At 59.1% G+C, this 17,267-nt stretch overlaps 2 protein-coding genes across 3 annotated transcripts in view; one reads left to right on the top strand and one right to left on the bottom strand.

Moving 5' to 3' along the window:
- Positions 1-12,112, top strand: part of AP2A2 (adaptor related protein complex 2 subunit alpha 2) — a 63,823-nt gene extending 51,711 nt beyond the window's left edge. For both annotated transcript variants that reach the window (XM_019714744.2, XM_019714745.2), the window contains exons 15-22: positions 3,338-3,498; positions 6,624-6,706; positions 8,576-8,665; positions 9,413-9,536; positions 10,508-10,624; positions 10,709-10,778; positions 10,898-11,032; positions 11,755-12,112. In XM_019714744.2, the coding sequence (XP_019570303.1) occupies positions 3,338-3,498; positions 6,624-6,706; positions 8,576-8,665; positions 9,413-9,536; positions 10,508-10,624; positions 10,709-10,778; positions 10,898-11,032; positions 11,755-11,832 (858 nt within the window). In that variant the 3' untranslated portion in view covers positions 11,833-12,112. The remainder of the gene's footprint in view (positions 1-3,337; positions 3,499-6,623; positions 6,707-8,575; positions 8,666-9,412; positions 9,537-10,507; positions 10,625-10,708; positions 10,779-10,897; positions 11,033-11,754) is intronic.
- A 2,745-nt stretch (positions 12,113-14,857) lies between these two features.
- Positions 14,858-17,267, bottom strand: part of MUC6 (mucin 6, oligomeric mucus/gel-forming) — a 34,637-nt gene continuing 32,227 nt past the window's right edge. Inside the window, exons 41-42 of the mRNA XM_074337102.1 lie at positions 15,316-15,418; positions 14,858-15,035 (exon numbers count right to left, since the gene is read on the bottom strand). Coding sequence (XP_074193203.1) covers positions 14,858-15,035; positions 15,316-15,418 — 281 coding nt within the window. The remainder of the gene's footprint in view (positions 15,036-15,315; positions 15,419-17,267) is intronic.

The following is a 17,267-nucleotide window of genomic DNA, read 5'->3' as shown; positions in this document are numbered from 1 at the left end:
TGGGAGCTCCGGGAGAGCAGGCACCCCAGCCCTGCCCTGGCCCCTAGGAAAGGAAGCCCGGAGAGCTGGTCCAGGGACGTGAAGAATGCCACTTACGGACATCAGCTTCAGAGGTGACGTGTGGTTTGCCGGTGCCAGTGTGCTCTTGCTGCTCCTTGGCTCGGCCCCGGCCTCTCCCCGCCTTGCTCGTACACCCCTGCCTGAGGCCGATGATGCCCTAAGCCCTCTGTTCAGACCTCATCTGGCCCCTGACTTGGGGTCCCCTGGCGGTCAGGCGCCTTCACCAGGGCCTGACGCCTTCTCTCCAGAGGCTGGCCCTCCAGCGTGTCTCCTTCTGAGGCCTGCTCTGCGGCTTTGGGCAGTTTGAATTTCGTGATGAATTGAATTTGGAGTGAATGGTAAATGCATGCTTTCTCCAAGTGGTCATCGTCCCTTTGTGCCTGAGTAACTTAATGGGGTTCCTTTGAACTTGTCCCCTGGGCACAGAGTGGACCTGAGCCTGAAGGCAGCGACTGCCCCACTCCCCTGTGCTCACACTGCTTGTGAGAGCTCATGAGGGTCCTCCTAGTGCCAGAGATGGTTATAGGCTGGATTAGTGAGGTGACGTGCTTTCTGGACATAGTGCAGGTTTGTGAGCTGATATCTGTGTTACACCAGGTGTGGGGCCTTCCCATTCCAGGGACAGACAGCAGCAGCTCTGCCCTGCAGAGGCAGTGGTGTGGGAAGGAAGACCACCCTGTGGCCTGTGGGGCGGGGCCTGTGGGGGCGGGGCCCGGGGGCGGGGCCTGGGCGGGGCCTGGGGCGGGGCTGCAGGCTTCCCCACTGCTGCCTTCCAGGAGAACTGATGGCCGGTTTGCACCGGGGGCAGGTCAGGTGCTTCTTCCTGTCCAGCAGCTCTGACTGTGAGTAGAGCACATGGTCTCCAGTGCAGGAAAAGGGCTTTAGCGTCTACTCTGACAGCTGTCATGGGTCTTGTTTCTCTTGAGACACGCACGTGCGTGCGCCAGGCCTGTAGGCTGCACTGTACCCAGTTCCTCCCTTGGGTTGTAGCAGGGCCTGGGATCCAGGCTCTGGTGCTTGGCCGAGCAGCTCAGTGGAAATACGGTGGAACCTCCTTGAACCCTGGTGTGAGCAGTGAGCTTCACTTTGGAAAACAAACCTCAGTGAGGTTTGACATCCCCGTGGGAGCCCTGGGTGTGGGGTGTGGGGAGGAAGGCCTCCTTCCCGGGCAGCTCAGCACATTTTCTCACGTCAGGCATGAACCCGCTTCTTGGCTTTACATGGTGCCTGGCAGGTGTGTGCTTAGTAGGGGAGTGTTCGTGGTTGGGACCGGACGCTGCCCTTCTGAGTTGAGAACCTGCAGTGCTGTGGGCAGCTGTGTACTCATGTGACTCCTAACTTGTCCCCATGCTCAGAGACCTCGTCTGAAGGGGGAGACCTGACAGGGCTGAGGGGGAGTTGAGGCAGGAGAAGCAGGACAGCAGGAGGGTTACTCCCAGCTGGAACCCTCACGAGGGGAGGCCCTGCCTCAGAATGGCACACAGCTGTGTGGGTTTCATGTGGGCACCAGCAGGGCCTCACTGTGGTGCGTGCTGGGCAGTCGGCCCCTGCCAGGCCCTCCCCACACTTGGTCCCGCCTGTGTTTGTGGCCGCGTGTCTGAGCATATGGTGGCGCAGGGCCCCTGGGGCACGGAGGGGCCTGGGATTGTCGCGCGCGCATGTTCTGGGGCACGTCTTGCTGTCCTAATTGCTGTCTCTGCCGTCATGAGGAGGGCTGACTTGTGCAGACGGGCGCCCTGGAGCCTGGGCCACTCCTCTGAGAGGAGGCGGCAGTGAAAGGCCGTGGGGCCTCTGGTGGGCCCTCCAACAGAACAGCCTTCCTTTTGTCCGCAGTGACTTTTGGGGTGGATATTAGATTTCATTGGACACAGGGGTTTTCCTACTTGAAAAAGCATTTGAACTGTGACTGAGGAACGTGATACAAACCTCACAGCAGCAGGTGCAGAGCAGGGATGACCCCCGTTCAGGCTGCAGGCACGGCTGGAGGCCCCTGAGGTCAGCTCTTCCTCCTTGGGTCACATGCTGCCCGTAGCAGTGTTAGCACAGAGAAGTCGGGAGCCGCTGTGTTCGCAGGGGCTGTCAGAGGCGCAGAATGGGCTGCGAGCCACCATCAGACGGCCTCTTCCGGACGCTCCTGCAGCGCGCCTGTTGCAGTGATCCTTCTCTCCACGGCTCCTTGGGGCCTCCCGCGTACTGAGCAGTGCCCCGCGGGTCCACTTGGCCGGGAGGGGGCGGGGCTGCCGCGCTGGCAGGGCGCTTGGCCCGCTCAGCCCCACCCCTGCAGAGCACGGACTCGGATACTTTCTTGATCTCGAAATCGAACTCATGCGTGGTACCTCCTGCCCGCACAGGGACTCCCTTGGGAAATTTGGTGTCAGGCTCTCACTGACGAAAAGGAACGAGCCGTTATCTATGCTGACGTCGCTCTCCCAGTGTGGTTGCGCTGGGTGGTGGGTAGCGTCCACGGGCTGCAGGACGAACGTGCTTTGTCACCTTCCTGGAAGGATGAGTGTCTGCAAAAACCGAGTGGGACGTTAATAGCAGTGCAGGGAAGTGGCAGTAGCAGGTAGTCTCAGGTCGGTGTCAGCTGATTTTCACCTGAGTGCCCAGTGGGATTCAGGGCAGAACAGCTCACACCCCTGGTTGTCCCCAAGACACCGTCCTAGTGACCCTTAGAACCGCACACATTCACCTGGCCAGTGGACAGCCGAGGCCCAGGGCCCAGGCTGAGCTTCTGCCTGTGGTCCAGAGCTCCCGCTGGGGACACGCCTGCCATCTGAGCCCCAAGGTCAGTGTGGCGGTGGTCTCGGAGCGGCTTGCTTGTCTTTGCCAAGGTTCCAGGAGCAATTGTGTTTGTAGGAAGTCTGTTCTGTAGGCCCTCGGTCTCCGTCTCCCCTGTGAGACAGTGCACCGTAACGCGCTGAATGACAGCTGGCTTTTTCAGCTCTCCGGTTAATGGTGGCGTGCATGGGTTTATTGCTTAAAGCAGACATTCTCTTTGATCTCTCTAGTAGCAGCATTTTTTCAGATTTTGTTTTTTAATTCAAATAACATTTGTAAAAAAATGTGGGTCATTTTTCCAGCCATGTGAGATTGCGACTAACCTTCCCAGTGTGATGACTCTCAGGCTTGACTCTGGGCGCCGCCGCTCTCTCTTCCTGGACCTCGCACAGCCCCACCCAGCGGGCACCCTGGCGGTGGGAGGGTGGTGGGCACTTGCCCTTGGCCGGCCTCTGCCCAGAAGATTCCGCACTGACTCTCCTTCCCTGTTTTCCAGTCCACTCCTTCTCCGTCGGCAGACCTCCTGGGACTGGGGGCTGCGCCACCAGCTCCCGTGGGCCCCCCAGCCTCCTCCGGCGGGCTGCTGGTGGATGTGTTCTCAGACTCACCCTCCGCAGTCGCACCTCTCGCTCCCGGCTCTGAGGACAACTTTGCCAGGTAGTAGATCTCCCGTTTCCTGAAGACAGGGGCCCTGTCTGTCCCTGACCCCCTCCCCGCAGTCCCGGTCAGCCGTCTGTACTTCCCAGGTCCCTCACTGGCAGAGGTGAGGGATCTGCTGTGCTTGGGCGGGTTTGCTCTGTAACCACCCCTGTACCCCATCCTTCACGGACTGCCGTTTCCACTAAAGATAGCTAACGTTCGCGAACAGAAGGAAATCAGGTCGAGAAGCCCCACGGGCTGGGTAGCAGTTGTGTTCATTTGTGTGCCAACATTTAACCGTGTTCCAGCTCTGTTCTTTCTAGAATGCCCACTGTCCTCTGTAGCTGCGTGTTCTTTCCTCTGCACCCCGTCCTCTCCTCAGACTGCTTTCTGCTCTGCGTTGGTCCCCTCTGTCCACCTTCCGCGTACCCAGCTTTCTCTTTTCTTCAGAAACAGTCTTCAGTTGCACGAGAGCTGCTTTATCCCACAGCCTGTGTCCGAGGCTGCTTCCTCCTGGAACCAGCTCCTCCCTCCGAGCCTTTTCCCCTTCCCGGAGGTGTCTGCATGCCGACCTGAGCCGATCCCGGCTTTCCCGGAAGTCTTTGCCTGTCCCTCTGCCGGCCCTTCCCAGCACGTTCTTTCTGATTTTGTTGTTGTTGTGTGGATTTTGTACACTTTCCGTCCTTGGAGAGCAGGTGCGGGTTCTGTCCCCTATGAAAGTGAATCTTCCAGCAGCGGCCCCTTGTCCTCGGTTGCTGTGACGATAGCGGCGTTCTTTGGTTTACAGTCTGTCCAGTCTCCTCATGCCTCCCACATGCAGTTATACTTGCGGTTGCTTGTGAGAGGTGACTGACAAGTGCAGGTTTGCAGTTGAACAGGGTGCCTGTCTCGGCCGGAACAGGCCCTTAACTGCTTTCAGAGCAGCTGAGTTTAGACTGAAAAGCACTGTAGACCCCAGGGCGCCAGGCCTTTCTGTGCTGGAGCAGCGTGTGTGTAGGGAGAGTGCCGGCTCCCCACTGGCCATCCCAGTCTGGGGGTGTGACTGCAGGCTCCTGGGAGCTTGCGTTCGCTGGCTCAGCGGGGCTATGGCCGAAGTGCCTCAGGTGACCCACGGGGTTCCTGTCAGATGGCGGAAGGTGCCAGTGGGCGGCAGCCTGTTGTAGCCTGCAGCCTTGTGCTGTGTTGCAGGCCGGCCCAGACGCTTCAGTGGGTGCGCAAGGGTTGGGCGATCGGGGCCTTGATGTGGCTGCAGCAAAGGCTGATTGGGGTCTGGTGTGGATTTGGGGGGTGCTGAGTGCTTCGGGCACGCACTCCTCTCGCCTCCCACAGCCACACTCCCTTGGGCCTTCCAGAGTGGTCTCATTAACCCAGAATTCCACAGGGTCACCTTTTGGTTGAGATGACCCTTTAAAAAAGCCAACCAAGCAACCAGACGTTGACTATTAGGTGGCTGCTGTCAGTCACTCAGTGGATGCCCTTCCATTTCCACGACAGATGTCAGGTTCCACTGTGCTCTGTGCACACGGCCCTGTCAGTTTTCACTGTGCTCTGTGCACACGGCCCTGTCAGTTTCCACTGTGCTCTGTGCACACGGCCCTGTCAGTTTCCACTGTGCTCTGTGCACACGGCCCTGTCAGTTTCCACTGTGCTCTGTGCACACGGCCCTGTCAGTTTCCACTGTGCTCTGTGCACACGGCCCTGTCAGTTTCCACTGTGCTCTGTGCACACGGCCCTGTCAGTTTCCACTGTGCTCTGTGCACACGGCCCTGTCAGTTTCCACTGTGCTCTGTGCACACGGCCCTGTCAGTTTCCACTGTGCTCTGTGCACACAGCCCTGCCTCTGGACGGGCGCAGTGGGCTGGCCCTTCGTAGGCGGATCAGGTGCAAGTTGGGCTGTGTGTCCAGGGGCTCCACAGCCTCGGTGGCTTCTCGGTCTGTGGGAGTCCAGGAGCACCTGGGTCCCTGTGGTCGATTCCTGGGCCTTGGTCGCACGTTCTCAGATGTGTTTTGAAGGTTGTGTGCACCAAATGGATGCATTTTACCTGGGTACTTTGTATATATCTCAAGCTGGGTAGAGAGCCTGTCATGTCATCTGGAGGACTGGAGCAGGTGGGGGGCAGCTGTGGCCCTTGGTGTCGCGGTGAGTGGACGCAGAGGGTGGAGCCAGGCTCACCTGTCTCGCTGTCTCTGCCTGCCATCAGACCCTGGCCCGGCTTCCACTGGTGGCCCAGTGGATACGACAGGATACTGACGAGCGACCCTCGCCCTCGAGGGTGGGTGCCACGGTAAAGCTTATACCCAACAGGACACACACAGGTGTCACTGGCTTCATGCTCCCACAGCATGCGGTTGGGGATGGTGGTGTGGGGGCTGCTGCCACAGACCGTCGGTCTCAGGCTCCTGGGCGCCGTGGAAGGCCCTGTATGGACAGTGGCCACCCGTCTGAACTGCCTTTCCCTTCCCCTGCCCACTGAGGAGTAGGGCATGGCGGGCTCCTGCTGCGGGACCCGTACCTCTCCCGTGTCCCTTGTTTTTGTGCCAGTTCCCTGTAGAGTTGTGATTTGTGTTGGGGGAGACCAGAACACTGCAAACTCCTAATACAAGTAAAAACTAACACACACGTTATTTTATTTCCCCCTAATTCTGTGTGGTGTAGACACCATGTAGTGAGCAAAGGCCTGGACTCCCTGTGCAGTACAAAGTCACCCCGTATTGCGGGGGAGGGGCAGGCCATACTGCCGAGTGGGGTGGCTTGAGTGTCTGGATAGCCCGGATAGGATGCTGGTGACTGTCCCCAGGATTGAGCTCAGCGATGGGTGTCAGATGGGAGAGCCCTGGTCCCACCTGAAGGGGGCGTGCCTGTGCCTGGTCCAGCTGCCAGCTGCTGCCTGGGGCTTCCCTGAACAGCAGAGGTCTGACCTGTCCCACGCTCACTCTCAGGCTGCTTGGTCACTGCTCTCTGCTCATGTTCCATCTTGTGGCCGCTCTAGTGGTATCTGGGCCATTTCTCTACTTTTCCCTTGCCTCGTGTCCCTGAGAGGTTGTTTTGGCCTTCGTGTTCACTAAACCCTTTTTCAGAGCAAACCTTTGTATTTTCAGTGGGTGGCTTTGAGTGACTCACATAACTGTCCCTTTTCTCCTAGGTTTGTCTGTAAAAATAATGGTGTGTTATTTGAAAACCAGTTGCTTCAGATTGGACTTAAGTCTGAATTTCGGCAGAATTTAGGTATGTGTTTTAATTACTTAATGGAAACTTCTCTTAGAAATTATGGGGAGAAAATATTTGCAAGTCACATATCTGAGGAGGGTTTAGTTTCCAACATACATAGAGTACTCCAAGGCAACAACAGAAAAACAAGCAGCCTAGTTAGAATATGGGCCAAAGACGTGAACTCACCCTCGTCTAAGGAAGACGTGCAGATGGCCAGCAACACACGGAAGGATGAGCAGCACCACCGGCCATCGGGGGCTGCAGCTGAAACCACAGTGAGGCCGCCTCAGCCGGTCAGAACGGCTGCGTCTGAAGAGCAAAGTAACAGGTGTTGGCGGAGATGAGGCGCTGCTGCCGGGAGTGTGACACGGAGCCGCTCCTGTGGGGACACGGGCGGTCCCTCCAGCACTTAAACAGAATCACATGTGACCCAGCCACCCCACTTCCGGGTACATCCCCAAAAGCGGTGAGAGCAGGGCCTCCAGGAGCCATCTGCACCCCACATTCACAGCAGCATTTTCAGCAACGGACCATGGAAGCAGCCCGGTGTCCACGGACGGAGGATTTAGGAAACGTGGTCCCTCCACACACTGGAGTGTCACCCAGCCTTAAAAGGAGGACAGCCTGACACCTGCTACAACGTGGATGGACCTGGAGGACACTGTGCTGAGTGAAACAAGCCAGACACAGAGGGACACATCCTGTGTGCCCCATCACACGAGGTCCCTAGAGGAGTCAGATTCAGAGACAGGAAGTAGATGGTGGTGCGGGGCTGGGGGAGGGGAGGGGAGTGAGTTCTCAATGGGGTCAGAGTGTCAGTTTAGGACAATGGAAAGTTCTGGAGATGACAGTGGTGACGGTGCCACAACAGTGTGAATGTGCCTGATGCCTGAGCTGTGCGCTTAAACCTGGTTAAGGTGGCAAGTTTTACGCGCTGCGAACTTTACCACAATTTAAAAAAGCAGCTTTGGAGTTCCGCTGTTCAGGGTTATGCCCCCTGGGCCGTGAGGCTGCCGCCGAAGGGCCCCCCTGGCCAACAGCGGCCCCACCTCCCTCTCGGGCGCCATGGCTGAGTCTTGTGAGGACTCAGTGCTTTCTCGGCAGTAAGAACAAGGGAAAGTGTGAAAAAAAAGGAGAAAAACTGTACATCTGCCTTCTGGGGATCTTTTAGGGGTGTTGTGAGGATTCACGGGGAGGTCACTTACGTGGGAAATCCTGCTTTGAAAAGGGATCTGACATTTTCTTCCTGCTTTGATTAAGGTGTGAAGCTCTGGGCCGTGGGGGGGGGGTGTCCACTCAAGTTTGGTGATGGTGATTTAAATAGTGGGATGTGATGCTGAACTGCTGTCCCTTCAGGATACCTGAAGGTCACTTCCCATTCTGAGTTCAAACGGTGTAAAAATGTTCACAGACATTTGTTTAAAGATCCCTGCTGTGAGCTAAGTATTAGGTTGGTGCAAAAGTAATTGCAGTTTAAAAGATTAAAAGTCATTGCAAAAACCGCAATTACTTTTGCACCTACCTAATAACAGGAGATGGTGCTGCGTCCTAAATATTTGCCCATATGGAGTCCCTGGGCACCACCTTGGAGCCAGTACCCCGTGTCCATGCAGGGTGGGGCCACCATGGGCTCTGGTGTCATGGAGAAGGCACAGGGGCTCCTGTGTGCTTCTTGTTCCCACAGGGCTGTGCAACGGGCAGCCACACACCCAGGGTGCTGGAGAGCAGGAGCCACCTGGGTGGGGGCGTGGGGTTGGGTCCCACTGTGGTGGCGGGCACAGCATTCGGTCAGATTCAGTGGAGTGTGTGCGCACGTGTCTGCTCTGTTTTTCCTATCAATATGTGAGACCATGTGTCAAACAAACGGTTTTTGTTTCCTTCTAGGTCGGATGTTTATATTTTACGGTAATAAGACCTCCACGCAGTTCTTAAATTTCACTCCAACACTAATCTGTTCGGACGACCTTCAGGCTAATATCCTTGGTCCCGTTTCCCCCACGCCCCTGACAGGCAGCCAGCCGTCTGGGATTTAGAGGAGGGTGCTGAGGAAGGTTTTCTTTTTAAAATCAGAATAGGAACACATTTCCAGGTGCTGCAGGAACCTCAGGGGACCGCACCTCAGAGAGTGGTTGATTGGTAGAAATAATGTGCAGCCATCTGCTCCTGGTGTGTCAGTCACTCTCTTTCCCTGAAGCCCCTCTAGCTCTGGCTTCCTTTTCTGGGGTCTCCCAGACCAGAGGCAGCTGGAGTGCACGGGGTGGTGGGTGGGGAGTGCTGGGACCACATGCCACACACTGGGGACAGACTGACGTTGTCCCCAGTAAATGTCAGCAATGGAACTAGAACTCTGCTATCTAACGTGAGCTTTGGCGTCCAAATGTCTCTCCCTCCCAGGCTGGGTGGACCAGTGAAGTGGTGAGTGGGGCTCCCGCTCCACCAGAGGAGGGCGCTGCTTCCCTGAGAAACCTTACTGTGCTCAGGCCAACCGGTGTTTATCCTGAGAAAAGCATGTTTTAAGCAAAGCCTGTGAAAGCTAAGTGTTTCTGAATAGAGTTAAGAAGAATGTATGTAGGACAAGCCGTAGTGAAGGTTCTGTCCAAGGTGAGGCGTGTGAGCTCTGCTCTTACCCGGCTCCCTTCTAGAAAGCTCTGGGCCTGGGGGCCGCAGCGCTTTCTCACCTCGCGCCCACTTCCCATGTTGTGATGGCCTTGACCTGGACACCTCTGAGCCTGCAGACCAAGCCCGTGGACCCGACGGTGGACGGTGGCGCCCAGGTGCGGCAGGCGGTGAACATAGAGTGCGTGTCGGACTTCACGGAGGCGCCCGTCCTCAACATCCAGTTCAGGTGGGTGGTCCCCGGGTGCTGTGTCCTCGCTGAGCCTCGGCGGCTGTGCCGAGCGCCGCGGGGCCCAGGTGGGTGCCAGCACTGCCATGTACGTGACAGCACCGGCTACAGAGTGTGTGCAGGTGATGGGGATGGGCCAGCACTGCGCTTCTGGTGGTCGTGTCATCTTCCCAAGGCCCGGTGCTTTCGAGCTGACACATGGGGGGGCCTGCCACGTGGGCTGGGGGCCGCTGCCTGGCCTGCTATTCTGGAAGGCAGCTGCAGGGGAGGGGCCCCCACACGTTCTCATTTGCGTGTGTCTTTTTGCACAGTTGTACTCTGAGGATACATAGCACTGTGCTTATGTTTCTGAGAACGATGATGTTTTGTGTTGCCGCTGGCTCATTCCCGTTACTTTCAGTAGCGACAGGAGTGCATATAGTTGGCCAGTCCCTGTGGAGTGTTTGCAAAGCACGTTTTCAAACCTTAAACATTTTTGTTGCATTTTGTAGACAGACTTTTTTTGTTAATAGTTCCATGGAAAAAGGTAGAAACCCGATGCAATTTAAACTAACTTGGAGTTGTAGGCAATGGACTGAGGGGAGAAGTGAGGTGGTGGAGGAAGTCCTGAGTCGGGCATCCTGCCCGGGGCCCGCTGGGGGTTTGGGCAGCCCTGCAGCGCTCGGTGGGAGGCACGTCCCCCGACTCATAGGAGCAGTCCCAGGCCTGGCATCGGTCCTTGTCTGTAAGTGATGTTGCACATTGAGCCAGATGGAGCGAGCCTCTCGGTGGCTCAGTGCCACCTCTGGGACAGCCTGCCCGCCCTGTTGACAGGACAGTCCCTTCTGGCAGGGGGCTAGAGCCCTGCCTCTTTTACCTGGACCCTCCCTGTGCCCTGGAGGTTTGCACACGGGATGGGGGCTGGCTCTGCCGCAGGGTTCCCGGTCCTCTGCTATCTGTGTGTCTTCTCAGCACGTCTCTATTGATTGCAGGTATGGGGGCACCTTTCAGAACGTGTCCGTGAAGCTGCCCATCACACTCAACAAGTTTTTCCAGCCCACCGAGATGGCTTCTCAGGATTTCTTTCAGCGTTGGAAGCAGCTGAGCAAGTAAGCCCACCCTCCTGTGGGGGTGCAGGGGGGGCCTTTTGTCTGTGACTCCGCTGAGGGGACACTTGTCTTTGTTCCCCGCAGTCCCCAACAAGAAGTCCAGAACATTTTCAAGGCAAAGCATCCAATGGACACAGAAATCACCAAAGCCAAGGTGACTGCCTTGTCCCCGGCGTCCCCAGGTCGGGCCACTGCTGTGCTCTTGAGGGAGCCGACTGCCTTCTCACCCTCAGCCGCCACCAGTGTCCCAACTCCCCCGTTTCTTTCGCACAGATCATTGGATTTGGTGCTGCGCTCCTTGAGGAAGTCGACCCTAATCCTGCGAATTTTGTGGGCGCCGGCATCATCCACACAAAGAGCACCCAGATTGGTTGTTTACTGCGTCTGGAGCCCAACCTGCAAGCCCAGGTCAGGCCTCTTGAGGAAACTACTAAATACACTTCCGTTGCTTTTACTGTGGTATAATTTATACACAGTGAGATGTGTAGGTCCTAAGTCTGGTAGTTTGATGAGTTGACAGACATGTGCGCCTGTGACACACGTGACACTTGCATCGCCCCAGAAGCTCCTTTCCATCAGCTCTGGCCGCCCTGGGAGCAGCTGCCTTGGCGCCCGCCACGTGCTGCTGTGTGTGCCACGGTCGGTCCTAGTGTGGCTAGTGGTCGTGGGGCAGCCCTCTGCCCCCTGTGGACGGACCTGTGGGCCATTCAGTCCGGGCCATGCTGAATTGGCTGCATGGCCTTTGTGCGGACACGTGTTTTCATTTCTGAAAACAGAGACACCACGTGGGGGGACACCAACGTGGAATTGCTGGATCACAGGCACATGCACCATTAGCTTTGCAGGAAGCTGCCAGATTACTTTCCAGAGTGGCTGGAATTAACCACTCCCAGCGGCTCCTCCTGCCACTGGAACTCGCCACTGTCAGGCCTTATTTTAGCTTCTGGACGCGTGTTGCATGCTCGAGTCTTTGTAAAACGGTGGGGCCTGCAGAGAAGGGCCAAACAGGTGGAGTGCAAGTGGCCCCAGGTGGGGCCTGGCCACGAGGCTGTCTGCTGCCCCCAGGGTTGTGCTGAGGGCCGTCTGGTCCGGCCCCGGTGCAGCCACTGACCCGCTGTGCTCTGTTTCAGATGTACCGGCTCACACTGCGGACAAGCAAGGAGACCGTCTCCCAGAGACTGTGTGAATTGCTGTCGGATCAGTTCTAACTGACGCGGACAGAGGCCCAGGCCCATGTGCCTGCCTCGCTCGTCACATGTCCTCACAGCCGTGCTGCACGTGAATCCCCCATCGTCCTTGGACACAGTGCAGGCCGCCCCTCTGGGCGTGGATGGGGGTACAAGTGAGCAGTTACGAAGAAAAGGCTTGCCCGGACTGCAGCCGGCCTGCCAAGTGAGGAGGACGCGTGTCTCCTCGGATCAGTTTTTATAGAAATCAAGACAGTTCTGTGGTTAAGTCTACAAATTAAAGGGAAATTAGAAGTTTGAATGTAAATGGCCATGTTTTGGCAATGTGATTGGAATGCCACTGCCCTGGTGCTGCCGGTTCATCTCTTGATTCTGGGGGAGGAGGCCCAGCACTGTGGGTAGTGAGCTGGCTCTTCACCGGGCCGTCGGGCTGTTTCAGTGAGTGGTGCCGGGTTCAGGAGCCGCACGACCCAGTCCTCGAGTGGCCTAGTGCTCTGGCCAGGCTCTGGTGCGTGAGCTCAGCGCACGTGGGCTGCAGGACTGACACGGCTGCTCCGGGGCGGGGTTCTCAGTCCAGGGCTTAGAAACACTTGTGTTGTCATGATGTCACGCCTATCCGTAGAACCATGTATCCTGGCTAGATTTCACTGTTCCCCTTCACTGCTCTGTGTTCTTAAGGGTGTTTGTAACACCATCGGATTGCCCGCGGCGCAGGGACGGGTTCCTGGTGGCTCCAGAGGGTGTGCAGCTGACGTCACTCATCTTGGGTTTCAGATAAGCACACGGTCACCATAGTGCCTGAGGACTGGTTCCCGTTTGTGTTGGGAGGGTAAACGTGACCAGCGCAGAGGAGCGGAAGGCGAGCTGCTCTTCCCTGTCGGTGGCCGTATGCTGTCGGCCGCACTTTTCACGGGCTCCCGATGGCAGCCAGTGCTGCAGACCTCGGCCTGTGTGTGGTCAGCAGGCTGCAGCTCGCCCTCTGCATGCCGTCCCCATCACCTGGCTCTCAGGGCTGTCACCCCGCACGCCTACAGCCCTAGGTACCGACTTAGGAGTGAGCGGGGCCCACGTCTTGCTAGTGGGCCGCCACTGGGAGGGCTGCAGGTGTAGGCTGGCAGCTGCGTCTGTTGTTGGCACTGAAGGCCCCTTGCTTTCATGGCTCCTTGGAGAGAGGCCACGGACCCGTGGGGCCCGTGCTGCAGCCACTGCAGGGGAGCACAGCCTGCAGACACCTCCACTCAGTGTGTGGCCCGCGGTCCGCGTGGTCCTAGGAGACCTACACCTCCTCCATGTGCCGTCTGTGTTAGCAGCGTCCTTAGCTGGACACAAACAGCCGGCAGCACCTGGCCTACGGTGCACACCGCTGGCGTGGCCGGGAGCCATCAAAGTGACACTGCTGGGCTTTCACTAGCTGCTGGACAGTGCACGGGGTTCCGGCTCTGCCCTGTGGGCCGCTTGCTTTGCGGTGCTCTCCTGTGAGCGCCTCCCTGGCGCACGGGCAAGGACACCCGCTGGGGCTTTGTGCCAGCACCGTGCAGGGGGCAGACCATCGTGCAGTCTGTTCCTTCCAGAGGGGGCAGCTAGGACAGTGACAGGGGCGTGTGGGGAGTTTGGGGAGAAAGAACAGTGACGGGGACGTGCAGGGGGCTTGGAGGGAAAGGACAGTGATGGGACATGTGGGGGGTTTGGGGAGAAAGGACAGTGATGGGACATGTGGGGGTTTGGGGAGAAAGGACAGTGATGGGGACGTGTGGGGGTTTGGGGGAAAGGACAGTGACGGGACGTGTGGGGGGTTTGGAGGGAAAGGACAGTGACGGGGACGTGTGGGGGGTTTGGGGGGAAAGGACAGTGACGGGGACGTGTGGGGGGTTTGGAGGGAAAGGACAGTGACGGGGACGTGTGGGGGGTTTGGGGGGAAAGGACAGTGATGGGGACGTGTGGGGGGTTTGGGGGGAAAGGACAGTGACGGGGACGTGTGGGGGGTTTGGGGGGAAAGGACCCTGCAGGCAGTTCAAGGCCCATCCTTGGGCCTCACTGGCTGTCTCCCCAAGGACCCAGCCAGGTGCTTGCCCTGGGTGGGGCTGTCCTCCAGGACGTGGTTGCCTAGGTGACAGGCAGAAACCTAGGTGTGGGAGATGACATGCCTTTTGTGCTCCGTGGGGGCTCAGGGTGTGCAGTCGAGCCTGTGGGGTCATCTCGCCTTTGCACCCGGCTCAGTCCTCCCCAGTCCAGTCGTGTTGGCCTGTCCTGCCTTCTGGAGGCTTCGGGTCTAAGGGACAAGTGTGACCAGGGATTTCTTCCTGGGGAACAAGGCACATAGCTCACAAGGGGGTGACCCCAACCACACATGGGGCTTCAGGGTGGAGGGCTTCTCAGGACAGTCCTGAGCGAGGCAGGGACCCTGGAGGTGGCCGAAGAGTGCGAGAGGACCCTCTGTGGGTGGCCCTGGCCTGTGGCGTCGTCCCTTCCTGCCCAGGCTGATGTCCAGCCCAGCCCTGTGGCGAGGTGTGGGTCAAGGCTCACAAATGCCCAGGGGACGCGGGCGACAACAGCAGCAGAGCTCACAGCCTCTTGCCTTGACAGTGCCTGTTTATTTCTCGTCTGCTTACAGGTGGCTCGTCATGCAGGGCAGCTGGGATGCCCCCCCACCCCCCCAGGGTGAGCTCTGCCAGGGACCGGTGTCGGTGCTGACGGCACCTGCATCTGCCCTCGCGCTGCCCCGGCCCCTGACTGTACGGCCCCTGCCCGTCCTTGCTGCCATCGCTGCTGCCATCGCTGCTGCCCTGAGCCTCTTCCCTGCCTGTCATTGCCTGGGAGCCCCTCTCCCCAGGCCTTCCCGCCCCGGTGTCCACTTCTCAGGCCATCCCCAGGGTCCCATACTGGTGGGGCTGGGCAGTTGCCCTCGAAGGCTAGGAGGCCAGCAGTTCACGGCAGCCTGTCGGGCTGGGTCAGGGTCACCCCGCATGTGCCTGCGGGAGCTGCCTGGGGCCATGCCAGAGGGGCTGCTGGGGGTCGGGCGCCACCTCGTCCTCTCAGGGGCTGCCTCCTAGTCCCCACAGCGCCGGGCACTGCAGGCACAGCCAGTGAACACGCGCAGTGTGAGTACCACCCAGCCGCCCTGTGCCGCCGGGTCTGGGCAGGGCAGCTCCAGCTGCTTCTCATAGGAGCCAGTGGGGTAGCAGCAGCTGCACTGGGCGTCCACTTGGTTGGTGTCCGTGTTGAAGCTGTGAAGAGCCCAGGGCAGGGCAGGGTGCGCAGTCAGGGCTACAGCCTCAGGGCGCACACCCCTCCCGGCCGCTGCCGCGAGGGGCCAGGCCTGAGTTTCCAGGCGGGGCCCTCAGGCCATGGCTGCCTCTTGCTGACTTCCCAGCCCTCAGATGGTCAGCTGTGGGCCCGAGTCAGCAGGACGGGAGCTCATGGGTGGCCCTGCCAGTTGGACGAGGCCGGTTCCAAGCTCGGGGCCCGGCCCTGGACGGAAGCCACCCGCCAGATCGCACAGCTCACCTGACCGAGGAGGTGCAGACGCCTTGGCAGCGGGTCACTGTCACGTTGGCTGTGCATCCCTGGTAGGTCACCTCCTCCTCTAGCTGCCTCACGCTGCAGGCTTCTGGGGGTGAGAGGCAGGTGGTCGGACGCCAGCCCCAGGGCATGTCGAGAGGGCGGCTGCAGCCTCTGTGGGCTCTGCCTGACCCTCGAGATGGCGGGATGGGTGCACCTGGCTCTGACAGCCCTTTGTGCAAGGTGGGGGCAACGGCGGCCCCGTGAGCTAGCCGCACATGATTACTTGGGTGGGACTGGATCCCGCAAGGGGGTCCCCACTGGCACTTTCCCTGGGCCCCACCCCAGGCTGTCTCCCCTTGTTCAAGCCCCTCTGATCTCAGACCTCACAGCTTTGCCAGAACAAAGCCTGCTGTTCTCCACCTCCCCCCCCCCCCCCCCGCCCAGATCAGGGGCTTTCTCAGAGTATGAGGCCTATCCCCCGTTGGCCCCCAGCCTCCCCAGCCACCTCCCCTCCCAGCCAACACCAATCTGTGGTCACGGGAGGGGTGAGGGCAGGATGTCAGTGTCGCCACAGGAGATCCCGCTGCAGGGGTCTGTGCTCCCCATATGGACCCTGCCGTGTGCCCCAACCTGCATCCGTCCCCGTGGACAGACATGTGGGCAAGCCCCCTAGGGCCCCCTGGCAGCTGGCAGAGCAGCGTTACCATTAGGACCTGCCAGTGTGGAAGTTGAATTAAAAAGTGAAAGGGGTTTCCTGAGCCAAGACTGGACAGTCTACCGTGTTTCCCGCCCTGCCCACGTCTAAGACCTTCCTGGGCCCTCGAGCCCCCACCTAGCCTGCTTCACCAGAGGTGGGGATGAGAAGCCTGGTGGGGACAGGACTCTGGGTGTGTCCCTCAGTCCCCATTGCCCCCAGCTGTCCCGGCCAGATCTACCCCTCTGGTTCCCTCACGCTGCTTCCTGGTCCCCTCCCCGTGGACAGTCTGTACCCAGCCCTTGTCCCATAGGAGAAAATGGATTATTGCAGACATTCCTGTCTGGGGGAGGCCAGGGCCTATGTGAGGGGGAGCCTGGTGCAGCTGACACATGCCATGGAGGGAACATCCAGGAGGGAGGGGAGGGGCATCCCTGATGGACAGGGCTGGGCTCAGGCAGGCCGGGGCATAGGAGGGCACAGGACCAGCCCGGAGGGGGCTGCAGGGCTGAGGCCTGGGCCACACTGACAGTGGGAGGCGGGAGCCCTGCCACTCGGCCCAGCTTAGCCCCCAGCTGTCACCTGGGCTGAGGCATGGCCTGTTAGCTTTTGTTCCCTTTCTGCATCCTGGAGGAGGGGGGAATAGTTGAACCCCGGGTCTTCACCAGCCCTAACCTCTGACTGCAACAGGGAATGAGGGAGAGGAGGGGGGTACCAGAGAGCCAGGTACAGGATGAGAGGTGGGAAAGGGGGCCACGTGGGGGAGGCCAGACGCCCATTTCCACCACACTGGAGAGGTGCCTGGGGAGGAGGGCAGCAAGGAGCTGGAGCCCCATCGTGGAAGCTGAGAAAGCTCCCAAGGACATGGAGGAGTTTGTGGCAGAGAACAGGTTAGAGAGCGCGGAGGTGTGGGGAGGTATGGTGGGGGAGCTGTGACTCAGACACCCCCAGGGCACAGCTGGGGACAACGGAGCTGAGACCTACACTCATGCCCTAAGCATACAAATGGTCAGAGGCAAAACTGGGGCTCCGACCAGGGCGTGTGTCACCTGAAGTCTGTGCACAGCTGCCCAGCGGTCCACAGGAGAAGGCTTTTGGGGAGTGCGTGAAGGGAGCACAGCAGAGTGGGGATAGGCAGGAGGCAACGGCAGAGCCCAGATGTCACCAGGCAGTGCAAGCGGACAATAAAAAGCAGGGACTCCGTGGTGTGACCCAGAGCGCAGCCCGCAATGGAGAGGCAGGGCCAGGAGGAACCTGTGCG

This window comes from Rhinolophus sinicus, linkage group LG06, assembly GCF_036562045.2.
Source record: "Rhinolophus sinicus isolate RSC01 linkage group LG06, ASM3656204v1, whole genome shotgun sequence".
Lineage (NCBI taxonomy): Eukaryota > Metazoa > Chordata > Mammalia > Chiroptera > Rhinolophidae > Rhinolophus > Rhinolophus sinicus.
The sequence above is the reverse complement of the archived record's forward strand: the minus strand, read 5'-3'. Positions and strand labels throughout refer to the sequence as shown.